The sequence below is a fragment of the Pan troglodytes genome, chromosome 17 (assembly GCF_028858775.2).
Source record: "Pan troglodytes isolate AG18354 chromosome 17, NHGRI_mPanTro3-v2.0_pri, whole genome shotgun sequence".
Taxonomy (NCBI): Eukaryota; Metazoa; Chordata; class Mammalia; order Primates; family Hominidae; genus Pan; species Pan troglodytes.
The window spans coordinates 68,407,656-68,434,197 of record NC_072415.2 but is presented as its reverse complement, the minus strand read 5'-3'; the positions used below and the strand labels follow the sequence as shown (position 1 = coordinate 68,434,197).

At 40.8% G+C, this 26,542-nt stretch overlaps 1 protein-coding gene across 26 annotated transcripts in view; it reads right to left on the bottom strand.

The window, feature by feature from the left end:
- Positions 1-26,542, bottom strand: part of NEDD4L (NEDD4 like E3 ubiquitin protein ligase) — a 363,613-nt gene that overhangs the window by 33,198 nt on the left and 303,873 nt on the right. For 12 of the 26 annotated variants that reach the window (XM_001140979.7, XM_001141065.7, XM_063795752.1 and 9 more), the window contains 8 exons: positions 26,404-26,523; positions 25,098-25,295; positions 18,595-18,672; positions 17,164-17,218; positions 10,952-11,010; positions 3,873-3,938; positions 1,979-2,208; positions 341-462 (listed from right to left, as the gene is read on the bottom strand). In XM_001140979.7, coding sequence (XP_001140979.1) covers positions 341-462; positions 1,979-2,208; positions 3,873-3,938; positions 10,952-11,010; positions 17,164-17,218; positions 18,595-18,672; positions 25,098-25,295; positions 26,404-26,523 — 928 coding nt within the window. Of the gene's footprint in view, positions 1-340; positions 463-1,978; positions 2,209-3,872; positions 3,939-10,951; positions 11,011-17,009; positions 17,064-17,163; positions 17,219-18,594; positions 18,673-25,097; positions 25,296-26,403; positions 26,524-26,542 lie in introns of all 26 variants that reach the window. The other 14 variants (XM_063795749.1, XM_063795747.1, XM_063795748.1 and 11 more) reach the window with 5 other exon arrangements.

The window sequence follows — 26,542 nt, the reverse complement described above, 5'->3', positions numbered from 1 at the left end:
GATCATTTTAATTAACTTTTCAATTATTTTTCCATCTGTTATCAAATCTTGCTTTCACTAAAGTTATTCCAGAAAACATACAAATGTATAAATACATAATGTTCTGTGTTTTACACTGAAGTTAAAAAAAAACTTTTGTTTTTAACTGTGTGTAGACACTATGTCTTCAGTGCCCAAAATAAGCTACCAGAGAAAAGGACATCCATTATGGGCAAAACATAAAAATACTTTATGAGTAAACCAGTGAAGCTTTTGCTTAAAAACCCATGATGCGAAAGACACGACACCTACTAGCGAACCGCAAGCAGCACTGACCTATTTTTATTACTTCAAGACTTACCATCTAAGAGCTTCCCATGAAATACGGCCAGACCAGCAACTCTTCCAATAAAAGTGAAGTAGGACAAATGATCCTCATTACAGAGGCCTGAATTAGGGTTGATCTGAAGGGTGTAGTTGTCCCTTTTGAGGAGAAAGAGAAGAAAAGCCCAATCACACTTTCAAATGCAAGATTTTGCATATTTGTTTGCCACTTGTCACTCAACTTTCACAGTGTCCCTGCGAGCATTCTGTACCTAGTGGGAAAAGGTGTGGGCCAGAGGACCTGACTTACCACATGCTCAACCGTGACCCACCATGGAGGCTGATGCATGTGCCCTCTAAAGTCAATTAAACCATAAGAGACGCTGATGTTTGACTGTTTTTGACCTACGAAGTGTCTATTTCATACGGTTCAGCCAAATATCTTGGGGAGATGAGAAACGCCACATAATAAAGGGGCTGTGCAGGGATTCCCAAAGATGTGAGTACTTTAGGTCGTCTCTGTGATGAAGGAAGTTTAATTCCTTCCAGAGGCTTTTGGCTTGGCCATAAGATGTTTGCTATGGGCCCAACCCTCGGTCTGTCTTCTGACCACTACTCTGCTCTGAAAAGGCCTCAAGGGGATTAGGAACAGGATATGGCTCTCTCAATGATGCAAACCTGCAAATTTTTAGATTTGTCCAAATGACCTTGCTTGGTTCACAATCATGTGGATCAGTAGTTTTCAAACTGGGATCACAGACAGATTCCTCCGGGGTGGGGGTATCTTTGAAAATGTGGAGAAGAGGTAAAGATCTTGTCTCTCTCCACCCTGCCCTCCACCTTCAATAGTTGGATACATTGTACATAGTGGGCTTTCTCATGGGACTCAGTAACAACAAATCAATTGGGCAATTCTTGGCTAGAGCAACCAGGAAGAATGTACTGAGGCTGCCTTCCAAATGAGCCCCCAGGAGATTGGTACCAGGTGGGAGATGTGGGGGAACCCACGTCCCCTTAGAGCCCAGGGCTGGAGTGATGACAAATGCCCTTCAGCAAGGTCAATGACTATTCTACTGGGGGCTTGAGTGCTGCCCAACCCTTGGAGGATTCAGAGTCTGAAGGAGGAATGGCTGGCCTGGAAGTAGCTGATGTTTAATTGGTCAGAAAGCAATTTAGTCTGCCTCAGTTTCCAAGCCTGGCAATGATGAAATCCTAATGCAAGGGGAAACCTGGTTCTTTCCTTACAGGAGCAGGGCATGGTCCTAGGTCCTCAAAGTCCTTACAATTTGCCTTTACACAGAGACCTCAGAAACGACTCTTGTTCAAAAAACACCTCCTTTGTTTTTGAATTCTAACACTGACAAGTCCTCCTCTTGAACACTGCAAATGAAAATCGCCTCCTGTTCCTTATCATAATTATCCACGTTTTCAATTTCAACTCCATGAACCCAATAGACAAGAAAAAAAATCAATGTTAGATGTTCGCAGAGTACACTATTTCACCACGTAGAGTCAGAACCTGTTCTAGACTTGCAAGGGGCTGTGGGGTGAGGAGAGAACAAACTCAGCAGAGTTAATGCATCTCGAACTCATGAGCTGCTTATCCTTTCATTCTGTTTAAATTCATACAACTGTCTCAGTGGGGGACACACTCTGGGTGTGGCCATATACTTACGTGGCAGAGTACTCAAAGAGGCCGTAGTAGGGGTTGAACATCTCTTTGGACAGTAAGAAGAACCATTCTCTGGCCACACCCCCATAGTCAAGACCTTTCTCTGATTCAAACTCAATCCACAGTCTAGCTTTTAGGACATCTGGTCTTTTCACGGACATAATTCTCCGATAGGACTCTTCAAATATGTTATTTCTGTGAAGTTTCATTTCAAACCTATTGGGGATATCAGCCTACACAAAAGACAAAAGAAAACACATAATCATACAGTAAATACACACTTTGTTTTCTAATAAAAACAACAGCAAATGGTAGAAAAGTTGGCAGTCCTCAAAGAAACAAGGCAGTGACAAATGGTTCCAACTGAGATTCTCTCCTTTAGGGGTTTTCCCTTGCAGACAGAAAGCCTTGCTGTGTCACGATGGGACACACGGCATCCACTAGCGATGCTCAGGAAAGTCAGAACTCTGCTGCGAAGGAGACCATCCTCCTTGCCCCCTTTAATAAACAACTGTGGGCACTTCTCCAGCATAGGGCAACTGAAAGGCAGTCGACTGTATCTGTTGCTTCACTCAAGAGACTTTAGCCCAGGTAGTCAAAACCTGTAATAATCCCCACCTGGCCAGGTTGGGCCTATCCATGCTCAACTGTGGCAGGGCCGCCAGGTGGTAGATATAATCCACGGTGCCTCAAGTCCATTTTGTTGCCATGGGGAGTGGGATCCTGATTATGCCAAGTGTGGGGAAAGCAGCCCAAAGCATGGTTCGCTGACATGAAAATAACAAAACACTTGACCAAGGTTGTGGCAACTGCCTCCTGCAAAGAGGCGGTCCAGGCTTGGTCTGGCTGTAAGAATGAATCTGCAGAGATGGTTTCCGGGTAGCAGACACTGCTATGTGAGAGCCATAGAGTGAGACTGGGTGATGACCACAGTCATCATTATTACCAGGGGACGTGACTCACAAAGAAAACTGTGGAATTTTCAGTGATCATTTGAGTTTTGAAGGCAAAGAATCATTTCAATAGCAGTTACCCGCAAGCTCTTGAATCAGGACTTTGGAACAGCGACCAAAACCACTAAATGAGAGCAGACATTATGCCCCATCCAGAGATATTCCCGGGCAGGAGGAACCAGCTGAGGGGAGGAGGCAGGGAGAGATGGCAATGGAGCCCAGGCCACCAGAGGGGGTCTGAGCTGCAGCCGCTTCTCTCCCCTCCCTAGAGGTGTAACCATAGTGATGGAGAAAATTGAAGAGAAAACTGCTAAGGAGGAATCGGAAAGTAAAACAGAGGATGCAATGTTGAACAATTTGGGGATGGTGTGTCATTAGAAAATGCAATGTTATAATTTAAAATGTTGCCCATAAAAATTTTTAGAGTTTCCAGGTTTTAAACTGCCAGGGATAATTATAAGTAGAAAATTACATTTGGACGTAATACTGCCAATTATTATAATTAAATATAACTATATTATAAATACTGTAGTTGAAACTAAGCTTTTGCATTTACAAGGAAGGACTTGAACATTTTTCTAACTGGGATCCAGGTTTATTAAATATGATAACTGTGCATAATTGAATAGGCTTCCACAGATTTTGTGACTAGGGTTCCGAATTATTTTATATCCCATAAAAATCATTCCTGTCTTTTTATGTATTACATAGGAAATTACCCTTCAGGTGATTTGATATGTAATACTGAGTTAATTTTCACTTACCATTTCTGTTAAAAAGAAAATTCAGATTTTAGAACCAGGAGGATCAAAGTGCAGAGAGAAAAGGAAGGTAATATTTTTAGCATTCATATAAAAGTAACAACCAAGTTGTTCTCACTGAAGTGACTGTGGTAACTTACAAATGACTAACACAAAGCATTTTTGGAAGGCATGATTACTCACAGGTTTCTTTAATTTCTTCCTGAAGTAGTCATATTTCTGCTTAAATTCTCTGGAGTAAGGAACAGCCTGGAAGATAAATGTATAAATATAGATAATGCAAACAATACACCTGAAATTTTATGTATACTGAGGCAACATTCAAGAGAATTTCATGAGTCATAAACCGTAAATTCTCACTTCTCAGATTATCCATGGAAAAATTAGATAATGTCTACACAGCACAGGGGAAAGTCCTAGAACTGATGAGGGCTAATCAGCTTTGAATGCAGCTTTCACCCCTGAAAACAGCTATACTGCTATTTAAGAAACCATTTGGGGTACGCTACACAAACTAAACATGCTTTCCAAGTGACTTTTGTCAGAATATGAGTCAGGGTGTTTCTGTTTTTCTTTTTTGCTGTGGTTTAGGTAAGAGTTATTGGCTAAATACTTTTAACATACAACCCAGAATGACCTATGTTGGCATTTTGGGAAGTCTAATTATGGTTTAACGAATTTTTGTGGGGAAATACAACGAGCAGAAAGGGAAGTGAACTGACACTCCTATCAAGGAATATAAAATCAGGCAGATGGCATTCTCAAAAAATCCTCAATTTAGGAGTCAGAAGGTTTGTCCCTTAATATTTAGTGGTCTTGGGCAAGGATTTCTTTAAATCTCAAATGCTTTATCTATGAAATAGAGTGATAGTACCCCAGTTGAGGGCTCAGGAATTGAGTTAACTATAGTCATTCAAAAGTTGTGATATCTCTTCAGGCAAAGGAGTAACATGTTAATGTAGTCATTTAAATAATCTTTATTTGCTACGTTGTAAAGTAGCTTACAATATCTTAGAGTCAGGGCTGTGAGTTTTGGCTACTGAAAAAACTTACGATATTTTTATGAGCAAAAAGGATTGGGTTTTGCATATACACAGACATTGACTATGACAGCCTCGAAAACAACTCATTGCTTTTTAGCCACTAGTATGAATTTCAGCAGAGAATACTTCTGCTGTTATCATTTCAGCCTAAGTTAATAAAATATACTGATCCTTAGTCTAATATCTCCAGACTCCAAACCTTACACTTTCACCATGCTTATCTTGACCAGAAACAGAAGAAAGGAAGAACATGAACTTCCCTCCTTTATAGTTTTAAGACATGTTTATATAAAAAACTAACCCGAAACAAAACAAACAACCACTCTTCCAGAAAATGAGCATGTCAGTGTTTTGCTCTGTAATTCCAGAGCAAAAAATACATCATCTTTATATAGCTTAGGAGCAATCTATAGACAATTTATACTGCCTATGGTCTTTTCTTAGTTTTTAAGCCAGTCTTCTTTGATTTTCCACTGAACAACAGATTTGACCTCACATCCTATTTATTTTAGGCAGTGTTTAGTCTGATGAAACCACATAGCAATTCTGAGTCTAGGCAAGGTATAAATTTGTTAATACCTGGACAACCACCAAAATAAGAAAAAGAATACAATGTTCCGACATAAGCCAATAAAGAGATCATATTTTCTGCTCTACCAACAGTACATCCCGTCACAAACTAAGATTTCCTCTCTAGTTTATTTCTCACTTTCTGGTGTTCATTCTCGTCCATTCAACCGATACTTCTTGAGCACCTACTCTGTGCAAGGCATTTTAGGTGCCAGAAAAATAACAGTACATAAACCAAAGGTAGCTTTCCCAGTTCCCTCCTGGAGCTCACAAGCTGTTGAGAGCAACAGGCAATAGGAAATCAATGAATAAACCGTGGTAGTGCCATGAGGAAAAAAATGACCCCATAGGAACTAAAAAAGTGACTTCCTTCCACTCTCTCCTGCCAGCGTTAGAAGGCCTGCACTCTCGGGTAGACTCTCATCAGCTGGCTCTGCATCACATCCTCTCTACTAAGGAGTTTCTTCACTGTTAAGTGGAAGGATTTGACTGGATGAACAAACGTGACTCAGCTCTTCTATTTCTGAAAGTCTGTAATTCCCAGCAACTATTTTTTGTTTGTTCCTGTATTCGTGAGGGTTCTCCAAACATCACTGTTACATCACAGTTCCCCCTACTCCTGAAAATGTTGGAAAAAAAGCTTAAACAGTCATCACTGTGTATGCAAGTTCGACTGTCTTAAATGACAAATTCCCCAAGGAGCAGATTTCAACATGTGGCCCCCAGCCTATGATGCCCGTTCCCTTGCCTGCTCTGTCTCCTGGCAGGGGCTGAGGAGGTGTGGGTGGAAATGTTGAGATATTTCAAGCCTTTCTCCTTCTGGGGAATGATGCGTGAAAGCTGAAAAATCACTGTCTTCCTCTTGCATTCATTATCTTTTCTCTCCAGAGGTAGTTCTCATGATAGAATAAGAAGAGCAAGTTTTTACATTCTCTTCCTGAAAACTTTCCAACAACGTACCAGGACAAACATCCTTCCAGTGCAGCTTCTGAAGAGATTACACGTACATTTTTTTTTTTTTTTAATTATTGGACCAAATCATTTGTTCTCACTTGAAAATCTCGAATGTCATTTTCTGGCTTACAAGTTAGCTTGTAAAACAGGTCTACGTGAAAAATGAACATATCTGTTGATTAAAGCCCTTTTGCTCTGCATTAAATCTGTGTTCCTGTTTTGGGTACAGAATGAAAATCTGCCTTATTGTGAAAGTCGGTTCTAAATGTTTCACATCATCACTGTCCGGGAGACATTGGAGCTCCTTGCACAGAAGGGCTCATGACCGGCACGGGGACATCAGTGACACCAGCGCATCTGGGGCTCCGGTCCTGATTCCGACCCTTGCAAGGACTGTCAGCAACAGAATAAGCTTTCTGAGCTTCTGACAAATTGGAAATAACAACATTTGCCCTGCCTTTCTGAGGGGACGACTGTGAGTTTCAAATCGGCTGATTATAAAGTTCTTGGAAAAATGAAAGTGTTACACAACATGAGATAGTGTTCATGACAGCAGCATGCGCGAACAGCACTTACTAAATGCTATTACTAGTGATATCTGCTATACACAGAGCATGCTAACTTACAGGAATGCTGAACACTGAGCTGCCACAGAAAGGGTCCCCTCTCCCTAAAAATATGTAGAAATGCTAGGCCTACTTAGAACTGATATTTTTAAAACTTGGGAAGAGAAACTCTAGGTACAGGGTAAGCAGAAAGACTCACAATTAGAGAAATCAGTGGGCACTGGACCTAGACATAGGGGCTTGGGTTTTAATCTCCCATGGGGACACAGAACTTGGCCTTTGGTCTACATGATGGAGAAAGAACAGTCATTGTTTAAAACCTAACATCTGGAAAGGGGACAAGAAAACTCTACCCACCGGACCAGGGAAGTTGCAAGGAAGCTTACCTTCTGTCCAGGACCATAAATGGGAGAAAAACAAAAAGAAACAGACCTGTAATAAATCCATACTCCAAGCCTGTGCCAAAGTGGGTATGAGGTCCACAGTTATACTGACTGGGGGTGCATGAACCCAAGCTAAGAAGTTAACAGTAAATACAGGTCAGGACTTACAAAAGCCTCATAGGAAAAAAAAATGAGCTTGCTCATGCTCTCTCTCTCCCTCTTGCATGCATGTACACACACACACACACACACACACAAATTATAAACTGAACTAGGCAATAATCTACACTCTTAAGGAGAGTCTACAGACGTAGTGGGAGATTTAATGATCCTAGGACCAGAGATAATAGAATAATCTCAAAGAGGCTAAGAAATAAATATCTTAAAAATAATAAGCAGATGAAAGCATCAAAAATAAATAAAGAGATAAAGAGAACGGGACAGAATAACTATGAAGACAAAAGCAAATTTTAAACGACCAAATAAAACTTTGAGCAATTAAATTTAGTCACTGAAATAATAAACACAATGAACTGATAAAGAGATTACAAGAAAAGCTTAAAGAATTAACTGGAAGAGCTAAGTAATAACTCACAATACAGCAGTGAGAGACAGAAAACACAAAAGTTAAGAGATAAAGCAGACAATGTGAAAGAGAAGTAAATGTCCAATAGGAGTTACAAAAACAGATACTTAGAGAGAATCGGAAAAATGCAGTATGTTAAGAAATAATAGCTGAGAATTTTCCAGAACAGAGGAAAGACACAATCCCCATACTGAAGAAGCCTGAGTCCAAAGCAAGATAAATGAAGAGAACTCCACACATAGGTACATGATGATAGTGAAATTGTAAAACATCTAAGACACAAATAAAAATTCAAAATCACCAGAGAACAGAGCCATTTACCTACACAGAAACGACAATGAGATTGACAGCAAACCTGTTATCATCATTTATGGAGGCCAGAAGACATGCAGGAGAATCTCCAAAGCACTGAGGGAAAATAATTTAACCAAGATTTCTATCATCAGCTGAACTTTGAATAGAGAGGTCAAATGAGACCTTCTGAGTCAAAGACTAAGAGATATTACCACTCTCAGACTGTCACTGGCAGTGCTGCTGGGCAGAAGTGCTCAAACCTGAGGGGGCACTGGAATCCCTGGGAGAGCAGTTAAAACAAAGACTGGTGTCCCACCCCCAGAGGTGCTGATTCAGTAGGTCTGGGGTAGGACCTGAAAACTTGCATTTCCAACACGCTCTCAGGCGATACTGATACTCTGGTCAGCAGACCACACAGTAAGAACCATAAACTGGACTAGGCTTCACTAAGATCAAAACTCACCCCAGAAAAAAAATGGATGGAAGAACCAATGGTGGGTGAACCAATGGTGGGCAAAGAAATTTGTCTACATTTGGTAAAATTAAATCAGTATGGACAGTAGGGAGAAAAAAGATAAAACATATTAATGACTATGACTATCAGGAAAGTTTAAAGCAAGGTAGTTTTAAAATTCCACCCAACAATGACGTGGCAAATGGGAGTGGGAAGAATGGCATTCAAGTTCCCTGAGGTCCTGATGTTAAGGAGAGTAGACAGTGATTCATTTTAACCCTAAGTCAAGTATGTGGGTTACACAGTTTAATGTGAGAGCTATAAGAATACAAATAGAAAGTACAGCCTGCAAGCACACAGAGAAAATAAAATAGAGAGTACTCTATCAATTGAACAAAAGGCAAGAAAGAAGATAAAATATCGCAAGAGAGAAAAGATATGCTAAACAGCAAATACGAACAGAGAAAGAGAATGTAGTTATATACACCTCAGACAACATTGACAGGGCAACAGTCACCACAGAGACTGACAGAACTATCTTGATTAGATCCAATAGCAAAACAGCAATGAGAATGTAGATAATTTGAACACCACAGGCTTGACCTAATGGACACATAAAGAACTCTATATTCAACCAAAGACACAATACACATTCTTTTTAAAAAGAAAAAGAACATTTACAAAAAGTGATCAAGCTTCCAATGAAGTTTTAAATAAACATCCAATAATAAATATTCTCTAGACAATATTATCTGACCATAATGCAATAAAATTAGAAATCAACAAAAAAATGAATAGGCACAACCCTCCCATACTCTTAGAAACTAAAAAGCATATTTTAAATAATTTATAAGTCAAGAAGAAAAATCAAATGAAAATTGCCAAATATTTAGAACTGAATGACAACAAAGGCCAAATGTCTACACTAAGTTGATAACTACCTAAATACAGATTCTCCTATTGAAAGCAATATAATGAATAATAATAATAAAAATGAAGGAATAAACAAGGATCTTTTATTAACAGAAAACAGAGAGCTCTTTCTTGGGGGCAAATCTACTTGGCTTTATGATGCTAAGCAATTTTCAATAAGATTTAATAAGGACTAGCAGTGTTTGAGTGACGGCCGGTAATTGATAAGTGATAAAAATATTTGAAAAGGCTTCAAAGTTATGTCAAAAGTCTTCTGTCACTTAAAAAGAATAGTTTCTTGAATTTACCTTGTTCTAATGATGTAGAAGAGGAAATAATATTCCAATAAACAACTGTGACTGCGAATATATATATCAAAAGGAAGCATCAGAGTAAGGCAGTGTTTAAGCCGCGTAGAGAAAAAAGTTGACTGTTTTTACCCAGGTACTACTGGGCAACTTTGCCTAGGAAATAGTACCCAAATGACTGAGCAAATCCAACAAGTAACTAACAGGAGTCAGTTACCGGGGCACATTTGCAATGTAGTATCTTTTAAGTTTTCAAATGGACGTATCTTACTAATTCAAAACATAATTTGAATGGAATCAGATTAAAGCCATGAAATTGGAATTTTAAATCTACCTACTGGCCTCTTAGCTCAGCATGTGATATAACAAACTTCAGTTCCTTTCGCTCCTCTAGTCTAAGAATCCCAAATTTGCAATCTTCTGCTGATCGCAGTACAACTCCTGTAATTCCAAATTACCTCCCTGCACTCATATAGCCACTGACAAAAGCTGGTGGTGTGCTCTCTGCTGATGAGTGTGGTCCCATTCTACAGACTTGTTAACAAGTGTGAGATACCAAATGTCTCCTGATGCTTCAGGGAGTAGGGTTCTCACACTGCCTTATGAACACAGTGTGCTATGGTGTTTTAAGAGGTCACCACGCCTGCATCAGAATTGATTCTTTTTCCACCCGGCATATATGAGGGGACCATGAGAACACTGTGGGTCGGCAGAGTTCAAAACTCTTAACTCTGCCAGCTCCTGAACTTAGCTACAATCTCACCCAAACTTCTACAGATTTTTGAAAGTTGTAAAAGATTTAAACTTTTGGCATACATTTACTACTCCTGGCCTAAAGAAATGATAACACTTTATGAAGACAGGGCTCGGTTTTGCTTCATATAAAAAGGAAGGGAGGGAATTTTGACTATACTTATAGTCCACCCTTTTATAAAGGAGAAGAAAAATGTTTAATTCTGCTGTCGTTATCAAGCTGTTTTCCTTTATAATGAAATCCATCTGAAAAGGCACATGCAGCTGTACCTCACCTGGAAACTTCAGTAAGAAGGAGATGGCAGCAAAGTGCTCTGTTTCTAGTCAACTACTCAATCACCGTTGTCCCTTGACATCACCGTTATCAGTAATACACAAGAAACACGTAAACACGTAACCAAAATCTTATACTGAAGAGGCAGAATTTGAAAATACTGACCGGACCAGTAATAGCTGGGTTCTGCAGTCTTGGGTCTTCCCACTGAGTAATTTTGCTATCTGAAAATGTTAAAAAAAAAAAAAAAATCAGAACATTAGTTCAAATCTATTCTATGTAAAGAAAGTTTTGGAAGGAAGTATTTCTGGATTCTTCAAAAGCTGTCCAGTCCCCCACCCTGTGTTCTAAAGACAAATCAGCATTTCAGAGTTAGCAGGTAACTACGGTCTATACGGCAACCCCCCTCACATACTGTTTAGTTAAAAACAATCAAAAATGCACAACTAAAGAGAAACCATCTATTCATACTGTTTTGGGCAAATAACTTGCTAAAATGGGAATTATAAACCCCTGTTCTTTTAAGGATTTATAACTTGATCTTGATTTTCATTTAATTGAAAAAAAGCATTTAAAAAGTCTTAGTTTCCCAAAAGGCTAACAAACACACACAGGATTTTTTTTTTCTCATTTCAAATACTTTTCTCTTTACTTATGGTGTTGAAAAACTGCTTTCAATTAAGAATCCTGCATTGAACAAATGAATAATCTATTACATGCGTCACTCATATGCACACAAAAATCAAAGCAGCTTAGGCAGTCCAAAAAAGAGAATTAGATACAGCAGAGGAAGATTACAGAGCATGGTTTCTGTTTGGTCACACTGGCAAAAGGTGGTTTGCTTTCTTCCAAGTGAGTTAATGTGCACAAGACTGTTCAATGCTATCTATACCATTACTTGTGTAGGTGATAATACACAGTAGCTGCCTTAGATCACTTGGTGTAACTGTGCATAATTAAAAAGACCTTATGGATTCCTGTGTGTGTACTAGGGTGGAGTGGAGGGAGAGAGAGTGCAATGGACTCACATGAAAGGTACGGGGGGTGGGGCACACTAGGGGAGAGTAGGTTCTCCAGAGTTTTTGGATATCTAGGTTAGTAAAAAACAAAAAACAAAAAAAAAAAAGAAGAAGAAAATTATTTGAAAAGTAAAGGGTGGCCAGGAGCAGTGGCTCATGCGTGTAATCCCAATACTTCGGGGGGCTGAGGCAGGAGGATCACTTGAAGCCAGGAGTTCGGGCCCAACCTGGGAAACATAGTGAGGACCCATCTCTACAAAAGGTTAAAAAAAAAAAATTAGCCAGGTGTGGTGGTGTACGCCTGTAGTCCTAGCTACTTGGGAGGCTGAGGTGGGAAGATCGCTTGAGCCCAGGGGGAGGCTGCAGTGAGCTATGATTGTGCCACTATGCTCCAGCCCGATCTGCACCTGTCTTGGGGACCGGGGCGGGGGAGTGCGGGGGAAGAATATTGATTCTGTTTATTTTCTGTATACACTGTAAATGAGCTGATAATAATAATTAGTGAATTCTGTTTTAATGACCATATTAGGAATTTTAAAAAGTCTTATTATTATTTTAATAGAAGCAGAGGAAAAGCTAAAAAAAAAAAAAAAGCTACCAAAGCAAGTGATGATTCTAGAATCTTTTGTTTTCATGCTGGCAGAAAATTTACATGAAAAATCTCAACTGTTTGAGAGAATCTTGATGGAAGCAAAGGGCATTTTTGGGTCCCTTACCTTTCACAGAAGACTTTGGAAAGTAAAAGTTGCTATTGTGATGGAAAACAAGAGAAAAGAAAACCAAATAAAGGAAACGGAGTATAGCCGAGTAAAAACTGTGCCTTAAAACACCAACTTGGATTATAACCGTATCAATGGATATTGTCATCAAAGCAGAAAATAAATGAATAACTCCTGACTCATGGGGATTCGCAAGTCCTCAGACCAGACCTGAACTTCAAGCTCCATCCTGGACATCTGCATCTGGGTTTCCCGTAAGTACTTCAGCTTAACTCTACCAAAACCAAACCTCTGATCACCCAACACCAAAATTGGTAACGTGACCTTACATTCCAATGTGCAGTATCACAATCCACTCACTGTCCCAATCAGGAACCTGGCCGTGTCACTCACTCTGGTGGTCCCCGACCAACCCTCTCTATCCCTGATAAGCTTCTTGCTAGAGGGCTCATTTTTTCCCCCTGAACTGTTCTCTGGGCGTCACTGGGAATTGTCTCACCCCCCAACCCCGGTTCAAGACATCTTCTACAGCTCTGCCAAAAGGATCTCTCTAAAGAACGATTTCGACCCCATCCCTCCCCTCTGGGAAATCCCTTGGGAGCTCCCCACTGCCTGTGGCTTGAGCCCGAGTCCCCACACCGGGCAGATACCCTTTGGCTTGGCCTGTGCGCCCCTGCGGCACACTAGCTGTTTGGAGCAATACTGCGTTTCTCGGAAAGTGGCAGCATCTGCACATATTCACACACCTCCACGCATCCTAGGATCACTCTTCCTGGGGCTTTGCCTGCCTCAATCCTACTCAGTGTTTGTCATCCATCTAAAAAGTGACCCATTCTCTCAGGGCCCCATCCCTGTGCCCAACTACCTCCCAAGCAGATGCAGTCCTTGCCTCTTCTGTTTCTGTGTAACAACTGATTCACTCCTCTAACACCTGAAATATCCCCTGCTACTTCCCACTGGACCTAACCTCCCCAAGGACAGGGACTGTGTGTTATTCATCTTTGCAACCCCCTCTCTACCACTTAAGACCAGTCCCAGCAGGTAATAGGAACTTAGTGCATTACTTTTTTAATGACTGAATGAAGCTGATGGTGAAAACAAAGTCCCTTTAAAAAGAGCCTAAGCTTTTGGAACAACACAAGTTTCTACATGGTTATGATAAAGAATTCTTCAGTGAAGTATGGTCAATGTATGAAAGTATGGGGTAGCCAGTTATCCTTTTTTTTTTTTTTTTAAACTTTGGCTTTTAAACTTGCTTTTCCTCTTTGAGATATATTTCAAATAAAAGGACAAGAAGGAAGTGGAAGGATGAGAAACTCAGTTTAGCCACGATGAACAGGTCTAGTAAGGCTGTTGACAGGAAAGACTAAAATAGGACTTTACAAAATCACTGGAATTCAATTTTCTCTTCTAATGTTGTAGATAGGATACCTGTGGCCAATTACTCAGCTGCTGGGCCTGTCTGGTCTTTAAGAAGAATGACATCATTCCTACAAGATGTAGAGATTCAGTTCAAGACCTTCCTTTAACCTCCCACCCGAGGCCCAAGAGCCAGGAGCCATTCCATAGACAGCAACCAAAGGAATCAAGGAGTCTAAAGAGGTTAGTCTCGATCATTCGTTGCTTTTGAAATTAAATATTTAAGATGGCTGAGTATTGTTCATCTAGAAAATGTCTAACTTCTCAGGAAAAACTTACAAAGCAAAAATAATTAATTATTGAAAAGACAAGTGCATCTCATCATCTCATCTGTAATTCCATGTGGACCCACGTGCCGGGTATGCTGGAAGACAAGATGACTCTAAGCAATTTACAAGATGACAGCACTCACGGCATTGTGGCATACGTGGGCATAACCTGGTTCCTGTCCTGTAGGCATTATGACAGCAAAATCAGATGCTGAGTTTTGCTAGAAGATTGTTTAGAAAAAGAGGCTTTATTCTGACAGAAAGGACATTCCTAAATGTTATCTTTCAGGTAATTCAACCCATTTGGAATGTATGTGTCAGCCTGATAAAGCCTCTTCAAAAGATAGGTATTCTGCGGTTTTCACAGACTGAATTTTGTGGAAAGGCAAATGACTTGAACTGTTTCATTGACGTGTACTGCTCTACAGCTTTCCATTGAGTAAACCATGATGAATTATGGAGCGATGGTAGAAACGTAGCATGAACAGCTAAGGAGGCACTCGTAAACAAATCCTTTTCTTAAATGGTTTTTGGTCACTTAATTTATGCTATATCTCTTTAACAGAATCTTTCAATATGGTTGTGCAAAGGCAAAATAAATTTTAATCTCCAAGTCAATGGCCACAAATATCATATTGGCACAGCTTAGTTGCATCAAGCTCTGTACAGAGTATAATGGAGCCTCGGGGGTGCTGTTCTAGTCAAGTGAAATGAGGAAATGTTTGGGCAGAGCGCTGGAGTAACTGCAGAACTGATCAGGAGTAAGGAAAAGCCCAGGCATCTAGCAGGTAGTTACCTTCTTCCACCTTCCAGTAAGCCGGAGTTGGGCTAGCCTCAGGCCGATGGGGGTGGAAAGCCGGAGGGGGGGCACCTACTGCTCCTCAAGTGAGTTCACTTCACTTTCTGATCAAGCACAACAACTTCCTAAGAGCTTCACCACTGATCCTCCATGAACCTGATTTCAAGTCACCAAGTATCAAGCATCTGCTATATATCATACTAGGTCTATGACACCACAAGTGAAATAGTCAGTGATTTTTACTATTTTAACGCATGCTACGACAGTCCTTTGTAATTGTGTTTTTCTGTTTTTGGCTCCTTGCGGTATACGAAACACATTCACAACATTCTTTTTAGGGTGACCTAAGCATCACATCTCCAGCCAGAAAACCGTCACAATATTGTGTGCAATGCTCTCCATGTGTCACAGACCAGGATGTGTTACCAGTAAAGACCTGTTTTAGTAAAATGATCAGTATTATTCACACCTGTCTTAAAACTGCGATTGTGATGTATAAAAAATACTATAAAGGAAACTTTTTTCTTTTTTTTTTGAGACAGCCTCCTCTGTTGCTCAGGCTGGAGTGCAGTGGTGTGATCTTGTCTCACCGCAACCTCCACCTCCCAGGTTCAAGAGATTCTCCTGCCTCAGCCATCCAAGTAGCTGGGATTGCAGGTGCACGCCACCACACCCAGCTAGTTTTTACTTGTATTTTTAGTAGAGACGGGGTTTCATCACGTTGGCCAGGCTAATCTCGAACTCCTGACCTCAACTGATCCTCCCACCTCGGCCTTCCAAAGTGCTGGGATTACAGGTGTAAGCCACTGCACCAAGCCGGAAACTATTATTTTGTTTTTCATGGGAAAAAGAGGTGTGGCCTCTCTCTCATTTTAGTAAATTCTCTTAAGAGTAAAATAATAAATAAATAGTATATTAAGGAAAAAAGTAGGGTATACACATACATGAAAGCAGGAAAAATACTTTATGCTTACTATGAAATTCTGGACAGTTGACAAATGTGCCCATTTTTTGATAAAAGACAAAAACTAAGTCTCTGCACCTTGAAATATCTGGTTTAAACAAAGGGTAGCTCACTCTTCTAAATACACCTAGGACTTCTACTTTCAGTTGAATTGTAAACTGCTGGTACTTTTGCTTAATTCCATTTATAATAAGCCCTCAACAGCCAGGGCCTGAAAGTGAAATTCTGTTCACAATGTCTCTGCCTCCTAGTAACATCTGAAAAACGTACTATGCCTATGAGATAGTGACCAGTCCCATATGTGTGAGGATTACTTGTGGCCAGACTTCTCAGCAGGTGGCTCATCAACGTGTTTTTGTTTAGTTATGAAATTGTGAAGCCAGGGAAACCCGGTGGGACTTTCTGTTTATGAACCAAATGAAAGCAAAGACCAAGATACTACCAAATTGCACTCATGGTTGAAACTTTACATCTATTTGAAGGCTTCTTTTTAATATACTTTTTCAGAAAATTTAAGGGACATAGAAATATGATTCCATGAAGAACATGGCACCTCCAAAAAGAATGAGAAAAAAAAAAATCCCACTGGCTAAAAAGCAAACTTTTATTAGTTGAACTTTTAGTTGGAACGAGAAACCACACATTTATTCATAGGTGCTGGAGCAAATGTCTATAGCAAATATACTACAATTTCCAGGAAATACATATATATTAGTGTTGTGGGTGCAAGGAAACATGCCGTGAATAGAAAATAAGGTCAGAGCGGGCATCCTGCCATAGGACCCTTGAAGGCAGTGTCTAAAAAACTTACATGCTACTTCAAGCACTGTTCACAGATTTTTGACTAAATCATCATTTCTAATCTTATTTTCTATTACCAGAGTGTATTTATTAAATGTGCAAAAGTCAAGGGATCAACAATCAAAGTGTAGTTTAAAAATTCAAAAAAAAAAACACGTTAATAGGTCACAAGATCAGATTGGATGAAAGTTTGATGGGCTACTTTAAGCAAACTTGGGGTTAATGCACAGTACCGTATGAAGGCACTGATTCTCTGGTATCATTTTCTCCACATAACACCTGGCTGCCTAGATAAAGAGTAAAATGACAAAGCTTTCACTATGATGTTTGAATTACTCCTTCCCTCTAACCCACAACACCTGTGTGTCCATAACAGCGCCTACTCACTATGATCAATATAAAACGTTCGGCCATCCAAGTGAATTCTTTCTTCCCAGCCAGGCTAGTATCCGGGGAAGGAAGGGAGAGAGAAAATATAAACATTAGCTAGGAGTTCTGAAATCAAAGGCAACATTTAAAAACTATAGAACACCTCTGTACTCTTTTCTGCTAGGGTACATTTATGCATTGAGCGTGAACTAAATATGAACATTTCAAGTTAACTCTTGACCGTGTCTAGCAACACGCTTTATCACATGCTCAGGTCTCAGATGCGCTGACTGTATGAAGAACCGGAAATGGGCTGCTAGCTCAAAAGCTTCAAAGGGAAACTGCAGCATTCCATGGAACAGTGGAGTTTGAAGTTGAGTACCATTTAATTAAATAAATACTGAGTACTAAAGGAAAGGAAGAGGGGGTTAATATAAAAATGTTAGACACGGTTAACTGTATTTGTGTTGTCCAGGCAGTTGATGATCTAATATTGGTATTATCCGCCACGAACTTTTGCTAGTCAAGCTCAGGAACTAAACAGATTTGGAGAATTTTTTCAAGATAAAGCTGGTATGCCCTCATTATCTGAACTATCCATATTTGCTATCTGAACCTCAGGAATCCAACAGATTAAGAAAAAAATGCTTTCTTTTGTTTTCTAAACTCACTCTCTGGTTCTTTCTATTTGAACCCAGGAACCAAACAGATTTGGTGTGGGATACCTGTATAACCTAATGAATAATGATTGAATCTTAACCTTCGCAGCCTCAAATGTTGCCCTAATATACCAGGCAACAAAAAGGTTCTTACACTTGGAAAACAACAACAAAAATTCCCATGTAAAAATAGCCTTGGAGTCCAACCACTGCCCTGTCACCCCCTGCGGCTTTTTCAAACTGAGAGTGAGTTGTTGAGGAGGATGTATGTGAAGGTTTCATTCAAAATCCAATTTTAAGTATATAGCTCAACAAATACTGAGCCGTCACCAACAAGGGAGAAAAAAACTTTAAAAATCTGCAGGTTAAATGACTTATAGAAACTTTCTATGATTAATTAGGCCTTCTTCTCCCATACTATTTTCATTATTTTTGTTCTGATGACTTAATCAGCAATATGACTGAAACTCAGTGGTTGCTAAGTTACAAAATAAATGAGTGCCACTTAAATTGTCACCAGCAGAGAACGTCTCTTGAACATCCTGTGTACAAGGTCTATCTTCTGCTAGAAGCCAGCAATTCAGAAACCTCTTTCATAAGTACTGGATATCACATGAACTATAATGTATGACTACAATTCAGCTAAACACCCAATTCTGTTAAGAAACACAAACCAATGAGATCCACAAAGCCTGGAGACAGAGAAGGTCCACAGGGCCTCTCCATCAACATTGAGCGGATAAAGGAACACACATATTCAGACCATTCCATGTGTCTCCAGTGTACTCACAGGAAGGGGGCCAAGGTCATTGGGGTTTAAAGATGTCTTTGACCGCATATGTACTGGAAATTTCAAACGTGGATCTTCCTGCAAGAAAAATGTAAAAGACAGTAGATGCTAAGTGGAAGTATCTGTGTGCAGTTACTGGGTGCTTTTCTTCTTGAGCTGTTTGTTTCAAGGCAACCAGGCTGTCCATGCCTGGAGCGTGAGATGGGTCCCATCTCTGTTTTGTACAGGAAGCCTGGCTGACTGTCTCTCGAGACAGACTGTACTCTTCCTTCTTGTGCTTGGTGGAGAGAGGAGAGTAAGAATATTTACATGAAAGGTTAACCATTTCCCTGAGACCTTGAGAAGGGGAAGGGGAAGAGAGTCCCAGCAGTGATGTTACTAGGGAAACCAGAATGGAGGGTGCCAGTGAATGTGGCACAAAGAGGGAGTGGGGACAATGGTTTCGAAATCTCTCCATGGGTCCCGAGCTCCCAGTGAGGGGAGCCAGCCTAACATGTTAGGGAATAGGCCTCCCTGCCACACCCTCCTCCAGCACTTGTGCTCCCCTCCACTCCTTCTGAACTCAGCAGAGAATGTCAATCTGGTCTGTGAAGTCACGTGGCTACTCCAGGGAGAGTCGCTTTCATCAGGCAAACTCACAAAGTTATGATACAACTTTACTGAGATTCTTGACCAAGTTCTGCAGATTAAGTTCTCATTTATGTCTTAATATTTAAACGTTTATAAAATTTTTTTCTTAAAGCATAAGCTTCGTAAGATACCACAGAGAATCAACAAAAGAGAAATATGTACTCTGACAACCTGGGTCAGGCTGCATGATTTATGAGGCATGGTCAGATGTAAAATCTTGCAACAGACCCTTGGTAGGAGGTCGGGCACATGGTCTGTTTCTTTAGATGAGGAAATGGAGTTTCAGAGAGAACAAGAAGTTGCCCAAAGATTATGATCCAGAGTCCAGGAGCTGACTCTCACTTATGTAGACCCAGTTAAAATGCAGTGTAGGCCGGGCACGATGGCTCATGCCTGTAATCCCAGCACTTTGGGAGGCTGAGGAGGTCAGGAGTTTGAGACCAGCCTGGCCAACATGGTGAAACTCCGTTCCTACTAAAAATACAAAAATTACCCGGGTGTGGTGTGTGCCTGTAGTCCCAGCTACTCAGCAGGCTGAGGTAGGAGAATTGCTTGAACCCGGAAGGTAGAGGTTGCAGTGAGCCGAGATTGTGCCACTGAACTCCAGGCTGGGCAACAGAGTGAGACTCCGTCTCAAAAAAAAAAAAAAAAAAAAAAGAAAAAAAAAGAGAAAGAAAAAGAAATGCAGTGTAAGGCCAGATGTGGTGGCTCACACTTGTAATCTCAGCACTTTGGGAGGCCAAGGCGGGAGGACTGCTTGAGCCCAGGAGTTCAAGACCATCCTGGGCAACAAAGCAAAACCATATCTCTGCAAAAAACACAAAAAGTTAGCTGAGTGTGGTGGTGCATGCCTGCCTTAGCTACCTGAAAGGCTGAGATGGGAGGATCACCTGAGCCTAGGAGGTCAAGGCTGCAGTGAGCCGTAAACTGTGATTGTGCCATTGTACTCCAGCCTGGGTGACGCAGTGAGTCTTGCCTCCAAAAACATAAAAAGGAGAATCCATATCTTTATACTCAAAAAAAACCACGATCAACCAAATAAGCTTAAGATTAAAAAAAGTAAACTGTGAAGACATTTGATATCAGCTTCATTCAATTTTATAATAGGGCCTTTGCTGCTGCCAAATTACTAGATTTTTCTGCTTCCCAAGTCAACCGTGTAAGTCATAGTATCACTGAATCATAATCATAGATCTTGGGAACTGGCAAGAATCAAAAAAGACCACGAACAACAAAAATCAACCTTTGCTTCTTGCTAGCTAGGTGAACTTTTACATGAAGAAAGAAATCCTGTTAGCAGTTTGTGATGCATACTGACCCTGAACCCAATATATTTTTTTAAAAGGCTAAGCAGAGGCACAAAATAATCCAGTATTCTGCAGTACACTGACATACACAGAACATAAAGAAATATGCTAAGCTGATTTAGGATTGAGAAGGTCCAAGAAGCTGATAATCTGGTAAACATTCGTGACTGGTTAACTACAGACAGAGGAAAAACTGAAAGCACTGAATTTCTCAAAAGCTACCCACTCAATGCTAACTCTGATCCGGACCAGGTAACGCCACAACCAGCGGGGGACCCTTGGGCTTCCACCTAGCCTATGACCATGCCAGGTTTAGAGAAAGCTGAGGACTGCTATTACAAGAAAGAGGGCAGGGCTTCCGAATGCTACACACAAGGCCAGCCTGACCTTGGAATCACATGTAGGCTACCGTGAAAGACAATCAGCCCTATTGGTAAAAGGCTGGTGATTTAAAGGGGCGGGGGCGGGGGGGGTGGCGTGAAAAGAATCTGAAATTAGAGAAAAGTGTCAGGGAGGCAGTGAGGGGCAGAGCATGAAGTATAAAGTCAACCGAATTTCAAAGATCTGCTAAAGTGGCCTTGCATGGAAACCCAGACTTCATAGACTGTGAGGGCCAGAGGCCTTGAGGCTTATAATATTATTTTATCAAAAATAATAAAAATAATGGCAGCAGCTGCCATGAATCAGCTCTGAGGGCTAAGGCTAGTGGTCACCCCCAAGCCCTGACTCCCACCGAGCCACTCAAGGAGGCAGGCATCTCTCCTTAGTTGCCAGGGCACATGAAGTGGTGGTCAAGGCTCTCTATTAGCTATGGACAACTTTAGAGCTGATGAGAAAGTGGAATACTAACAAGGTCTCTGATGCGATGAAAATAAATGATCCAACGCATAAAGTGTGCCTGGTTGTTTCTTCCTTTCTTCAGTTTCATAACGGGAACTCTTTCATGTGTAATATAAAATTGCTTCCCTCCATCAAGTTCAAAGTGTTTTCAAACAGGATGCAAAGAGCAGTATCTTTTTAAAAAGTGCTTTCCTAATTCAAAATATATAAAACACAGGGATTAAAAAAAAGTGCCTTTTTTCTTTATCTTTTCCATCCTGGAAGAGACCAGCAACCACACCTAGAGTAATAAGTTTCATTAGTTTGAACTTGGATGGAAAACAAACCTGCAACTTAACTAGGGTGTAATCTTTCTTGCTACAAAAATAAGCCCATGCTTCATCCTGTGAAAGGCACAAATATACTAATATGCGTTGAACATCCCTCACCCATAATGCTTGGGACCAGAGGGGCTTTGAATTTCAAAATATTTGCAGTTATACTTACCAGTTCAGCATCCCTAATCTGAGAATCTGAAATGCTCCAATAAGCATTTATTGCTTGAGTGTCATGTCAGTGCTCACAAGGTTTCAGACTTTGGATCATTTTGGATTTTGAATCTTTAAACTAGGGATACTCAACCCGTATACATGTGCTCTGAGCTGCTGAGGATGGAACATCTCTCCTTGGTACATCCCTCCCAAGCCCCTGGTCTCCAGCATGCATTCTCTGAAAGGCCTGACCCAGGCGGGGAACAAAGCCAATCTTTGTTTGTTTGTTTGAATGAAGCTAAACTTGGCCTGGCAGGGTGTCTCATGCCCATAATCCCAGCACTTTGGGAGGCCGAGGCGGCAGGATCACTTGAGGTCAGGAGTTCGAGACCAGCCTAGCCAACATGGTGAAACCCTGTCTGTACTAAAAAAAAAAAAAAAAAAAAAAAAAAATTAGCTGGTGTGGTGGCATGTGCCTGTAATCCCAGCTACTCAGGAGGCTGAGGCAAGAGAATTGCATGAACCCGGGAGACAGAGGTTGCAGTGAGCTGAGATTGCGCCGTTACACTCCAGCCTGGGCAAGAGTGAGACTCCGTCTCAAAAACAAAAAATAAAAAATAAAAAAAAAGAGAATGAGGACAAACTTTATCCAAATACTGATGGCATACTGCCTTCAATATCTGTGTGTGTGTAAAAGGTCATGTTTCATGACATATTTCAATAAATTTTTTAATTTCTCAATGTATAGAGGGGAAATGTCCTGATACTTTTCAGGCTTCTGGTTGGTGTAAGAATCAACAGTGCCCAGGCTGATGGGGGAGGCAGTGTTATTTTCATCATTTTCAACCTGTCCTACCAGTTTTTTTCCTTTTTCTATTCTAATGCTCAAATCTAAGAATAGCTATGCTGTTCTCTCATTTGTTCTCTTCCTCTTTCAAAAATAAAAAACAAAGCAAACCCTAAAACCAACTCAAAACAGATTTTTAAGTTGCAAATTATCTTCATGCTTCCCTCCGGCTCTTCATCTTTTGTCAAAATGAACAGGCAATTTAGAGTGTGTCTTCCGCAGGGAAAATCCTGCCTAGGCCTTTGTTTAGAAGCGATAGCGCAGCTGTGTCAGCACATCTGAATTCGCTTAAGAAGGGGAGTAGCTTGTGGAATTTCCAGTTGTTACCTTGAGGATTTCCCACGCTAGCAGCAGCAACAAAACGTTGTTCTAACAGATTATGATTTTAAATCAGTAAATTAGTCAATAACAAGTATCTGGGTAAAAAGGGGCAACTGGAAAGTAAAAATGGGCTTCATTCAGCAATGTTGCAAGCAATAAATAAAGCGAGTGCTGTTTAATTTAAAATACAATCTGCCCAGCTGCAATTACACTGCTGTTGTGGCTTGAAAGGCTGTGAAAAGGTTAGGGGATTTGATTACCAAGCTAGTTAAAATTACTAAAATCATAGCTTATGTTGGCAAGCCACAGTGGCTCCTTACACTAATCCATCTACTTTTATATTCGTTAGCCCTTATTTCTGGAGCCTGTTTCTGGCTAAGGACTTGAAATTACAGCAGTGCTATAGTAAATGAGAACACTGGCAGGACAGCCAGGGGTTCCATGGTAATAAGGAAAAAGATATAAGGAAAAAGAACCCCATTACTATATTTTCCAACGAGCTGCCCGTCTCTTACTCTTGGCTTGCTTGCAAATCTGTAACATTATCTTCAGACTAGTAGGGGAGTCAAACCTACATGTTATTATATGCCTTAGAAGCAGTTATCAGTTTACCAAATGAATGTTACCAGATCTAAATGAGAAATTCTCTTGGCAGGCCATTCCCTTACTTCAAAATAGAAAGAGCTCTTAGAGTGGTTCTCACTTAGGGCTGTTTTGAAATGTGTAGGGCATTTCTGGTCGTCACTATGTTGGGGTGGGGGTAATGGTGACCATTAGCACCTGGTGGCAGAAGCCAAGTTTGTTAAATAGTCTGCAACTGAAGGCACAAATGTCCCTGCCCCAAATGCCAAGAATGCCCTTGAAGACACAATGTCCCACGGTTCAAAGGATTCTAGGAGCACGCCCTCTAGACCTGCTGGACTGAACTGATACCACACAATGGGCAAGGCATAAAATGACCGCCCAAATCCCCTTGAGCAGGGCTTGTTCTTGAATATAAGGCTGCTGGTCTATCAAATGGACACACTTAATGTCCATCACTAGAAATGGGAATTAATGGTGTATGCTTATTGTTGGTCCAAGACCAAAGAGCTAGGGCCAATGACAATCACCAAAACTCAACCAGCATTCCCATAACATCAGTTTTGAGCAAGTAGCACAGATAATAGTAGGACCAAGTTAAACCCTGAGTTAACTCTAGCTAGACAATTCGATGGGGACATAATCGGAAGAAAAACCATCTGCAGCATCAAAAATAGCCAGAAATAAGGGAACCAGTTTCAGTGTAATTACAGGTATAGAGATTATATAGCAGGAAAATACCAACTGACTTTTAAAAGAATCATATACTACACTGAAAAAGCCACCGATTCGGCTAAAGAAATTAAGAACTGACACAGAAATACAAAGATATGCATATTCGCCTTTGATTAATCTCATTTTGCTCAAGATAATACAATGTACAGATTCTTCCTTGGGTACAATTCAGGAGTACATGAAAGAGTTGCATGGTAAGAAAAATCAATTTTGACAAAATGATCACAAAAAGGAGCTATCAGATTTACAACCAAAGTCACTCAGTACATCCCCTACTCCATGATCAAGGGCATGAAAATGTACCTCAGACGTGTGAATACTGATCTGATGTGAACAGTAAAAACTAAAGCGACAAATCAAAAGAAGGTGGGTAATGCCAATGAAAGTGCAAAAAGAAACTGACAAAAGAAAAAATTATTTGAAAATGATTATAACTCCTAGTGAGATTACTTTGTGAGACGGGATCAATTAACAAAATCTTAACAGCACAGAGCAGTACCTTTCCATCCAGCATGGTGAACTGTCTAAACTAGAGCTTCCCAGGAGAAAAGGCAGTCCCAGCACCAATACCAAAGACAGCTACCAGCCTGTGCCCACCCACTCCCACCCGCCCATTTGTGCAGGGGCCAGATGCAGGCTGAGGAGACCCTCTGGAGATACCCTTTACAGTCAATCCAATTCCTCTGCAAGAACTACAAACACTAAGGAAATCAAGGAATTAATGCCAGACTTCATGATGAAAACGGAGCCAAATAAAAGCAGCAGCCTTACCCAGGTTGTAGTCTTTGTGTTATGATCAATGAAGAAGGGCCGGCCGTTTGGCGCTATCCTCATTTCCCAGCCGGGTGGCAAGAAGCTCTGTGTGACTTTGTGTTGTGGTTTGGGGGAGTTGTAAGGTGATGGCTGTGGGGACTGTGGGTTGGAAAGGGTGTCTTTCACAGCCCGACGTACGGGTGAGTCCTTGGCACCCTAAAGAATAACAATGAGGATTAGAACTCTTTAGCATGTGCGATTCCAATGTGCCAAAATGTACCTGGGTATTGCAGAAGGCTTCTCTTTGGAGATGGACAAGAGGGAAGATCCCCAAAACCTGTTTTCTGTCATTCATTTACTTTTAAATCAATCTAACTTTACATTTTCTCTGTTGGATAAACACACAACAATATTAAGTACTTAAAACCACCATCTTTTGGTAGCTACTCAGTATGTACCAAAAATACTGTTCTGTACTAAGCGTTATGGATGGAGATTTTACAGAGTGGAGAAAAACGTGCCCTTGCTCTTAATGAGCTCACAGTCTAATTAAGAACAGATTGGCAAGTTTTAGAGCACAAAAAGGAAAAAAGCTACATCAATAAATACAACGATCTGGAATCTCACAGTTGTTACCCATGACATTCATATCAGAGTGTGGAAGAGACAGCATCCATTCCCACTTATCAGCATCTGGACCCAGGGCGTGGAGAAGCCCACAGCTGTCTCTAAGACACAGTCAAGCTTAGGACCTCAAACATTTGCTCTTTGGCTTCTCTAACTCTGACATTTGTGATGTTAAAGGATGGCACCAAAACAATACAAACACGACAGAGAGCACAAGCAGATGCCCAGCCATGATGCAGAGATGCAAATATGCATCAGAAACATGTATGCCCATAGAATGAAAGACCCTACAGTCGAAAGAAAAACAAATGATCAAAGCAATAGCTATGTTTAAAAACTCAATATCAGCACTTGGTATTTGAAAGAGGGATTACGCAATTCTAATGAGGTAACAGGCAAAAAGAAGCGAAACACAACAAGAACGGTGGAAGTCCTGAAAAGAGAGTGCCCACGTCCAGCACAAGTCACCACGGCCTTAGCCAAATGAGAATGAGAATCAGGTGAGAGAGTCCAGGAATGTTAACTGGGCGAGACAGAGAAGCAGGTAGAAAGGCTGCACAAGAACACCCTTCACTACCAACACAACGACTGATCAGAGAGAGGAGGTGGCTGCGAAACTGAAGGCAGAGTTAAGAGAGAAGAAAGAATGGGAGTCACAGGACAGAGTGAGTCCAGTTAGATGAGGTAGCCGTCTCACCTCCAGCGGGGCAGATAAAGTTACTGTTGGCGAGCTGAGGCTACGAGGCCGGCGGATCTGAGGCTCGATTAGATGGTTGTTACTGTTTGTGGCTGATCCGGACGCACCATCTTCTGCAAGCTATTTTGGAGGCAAAAAC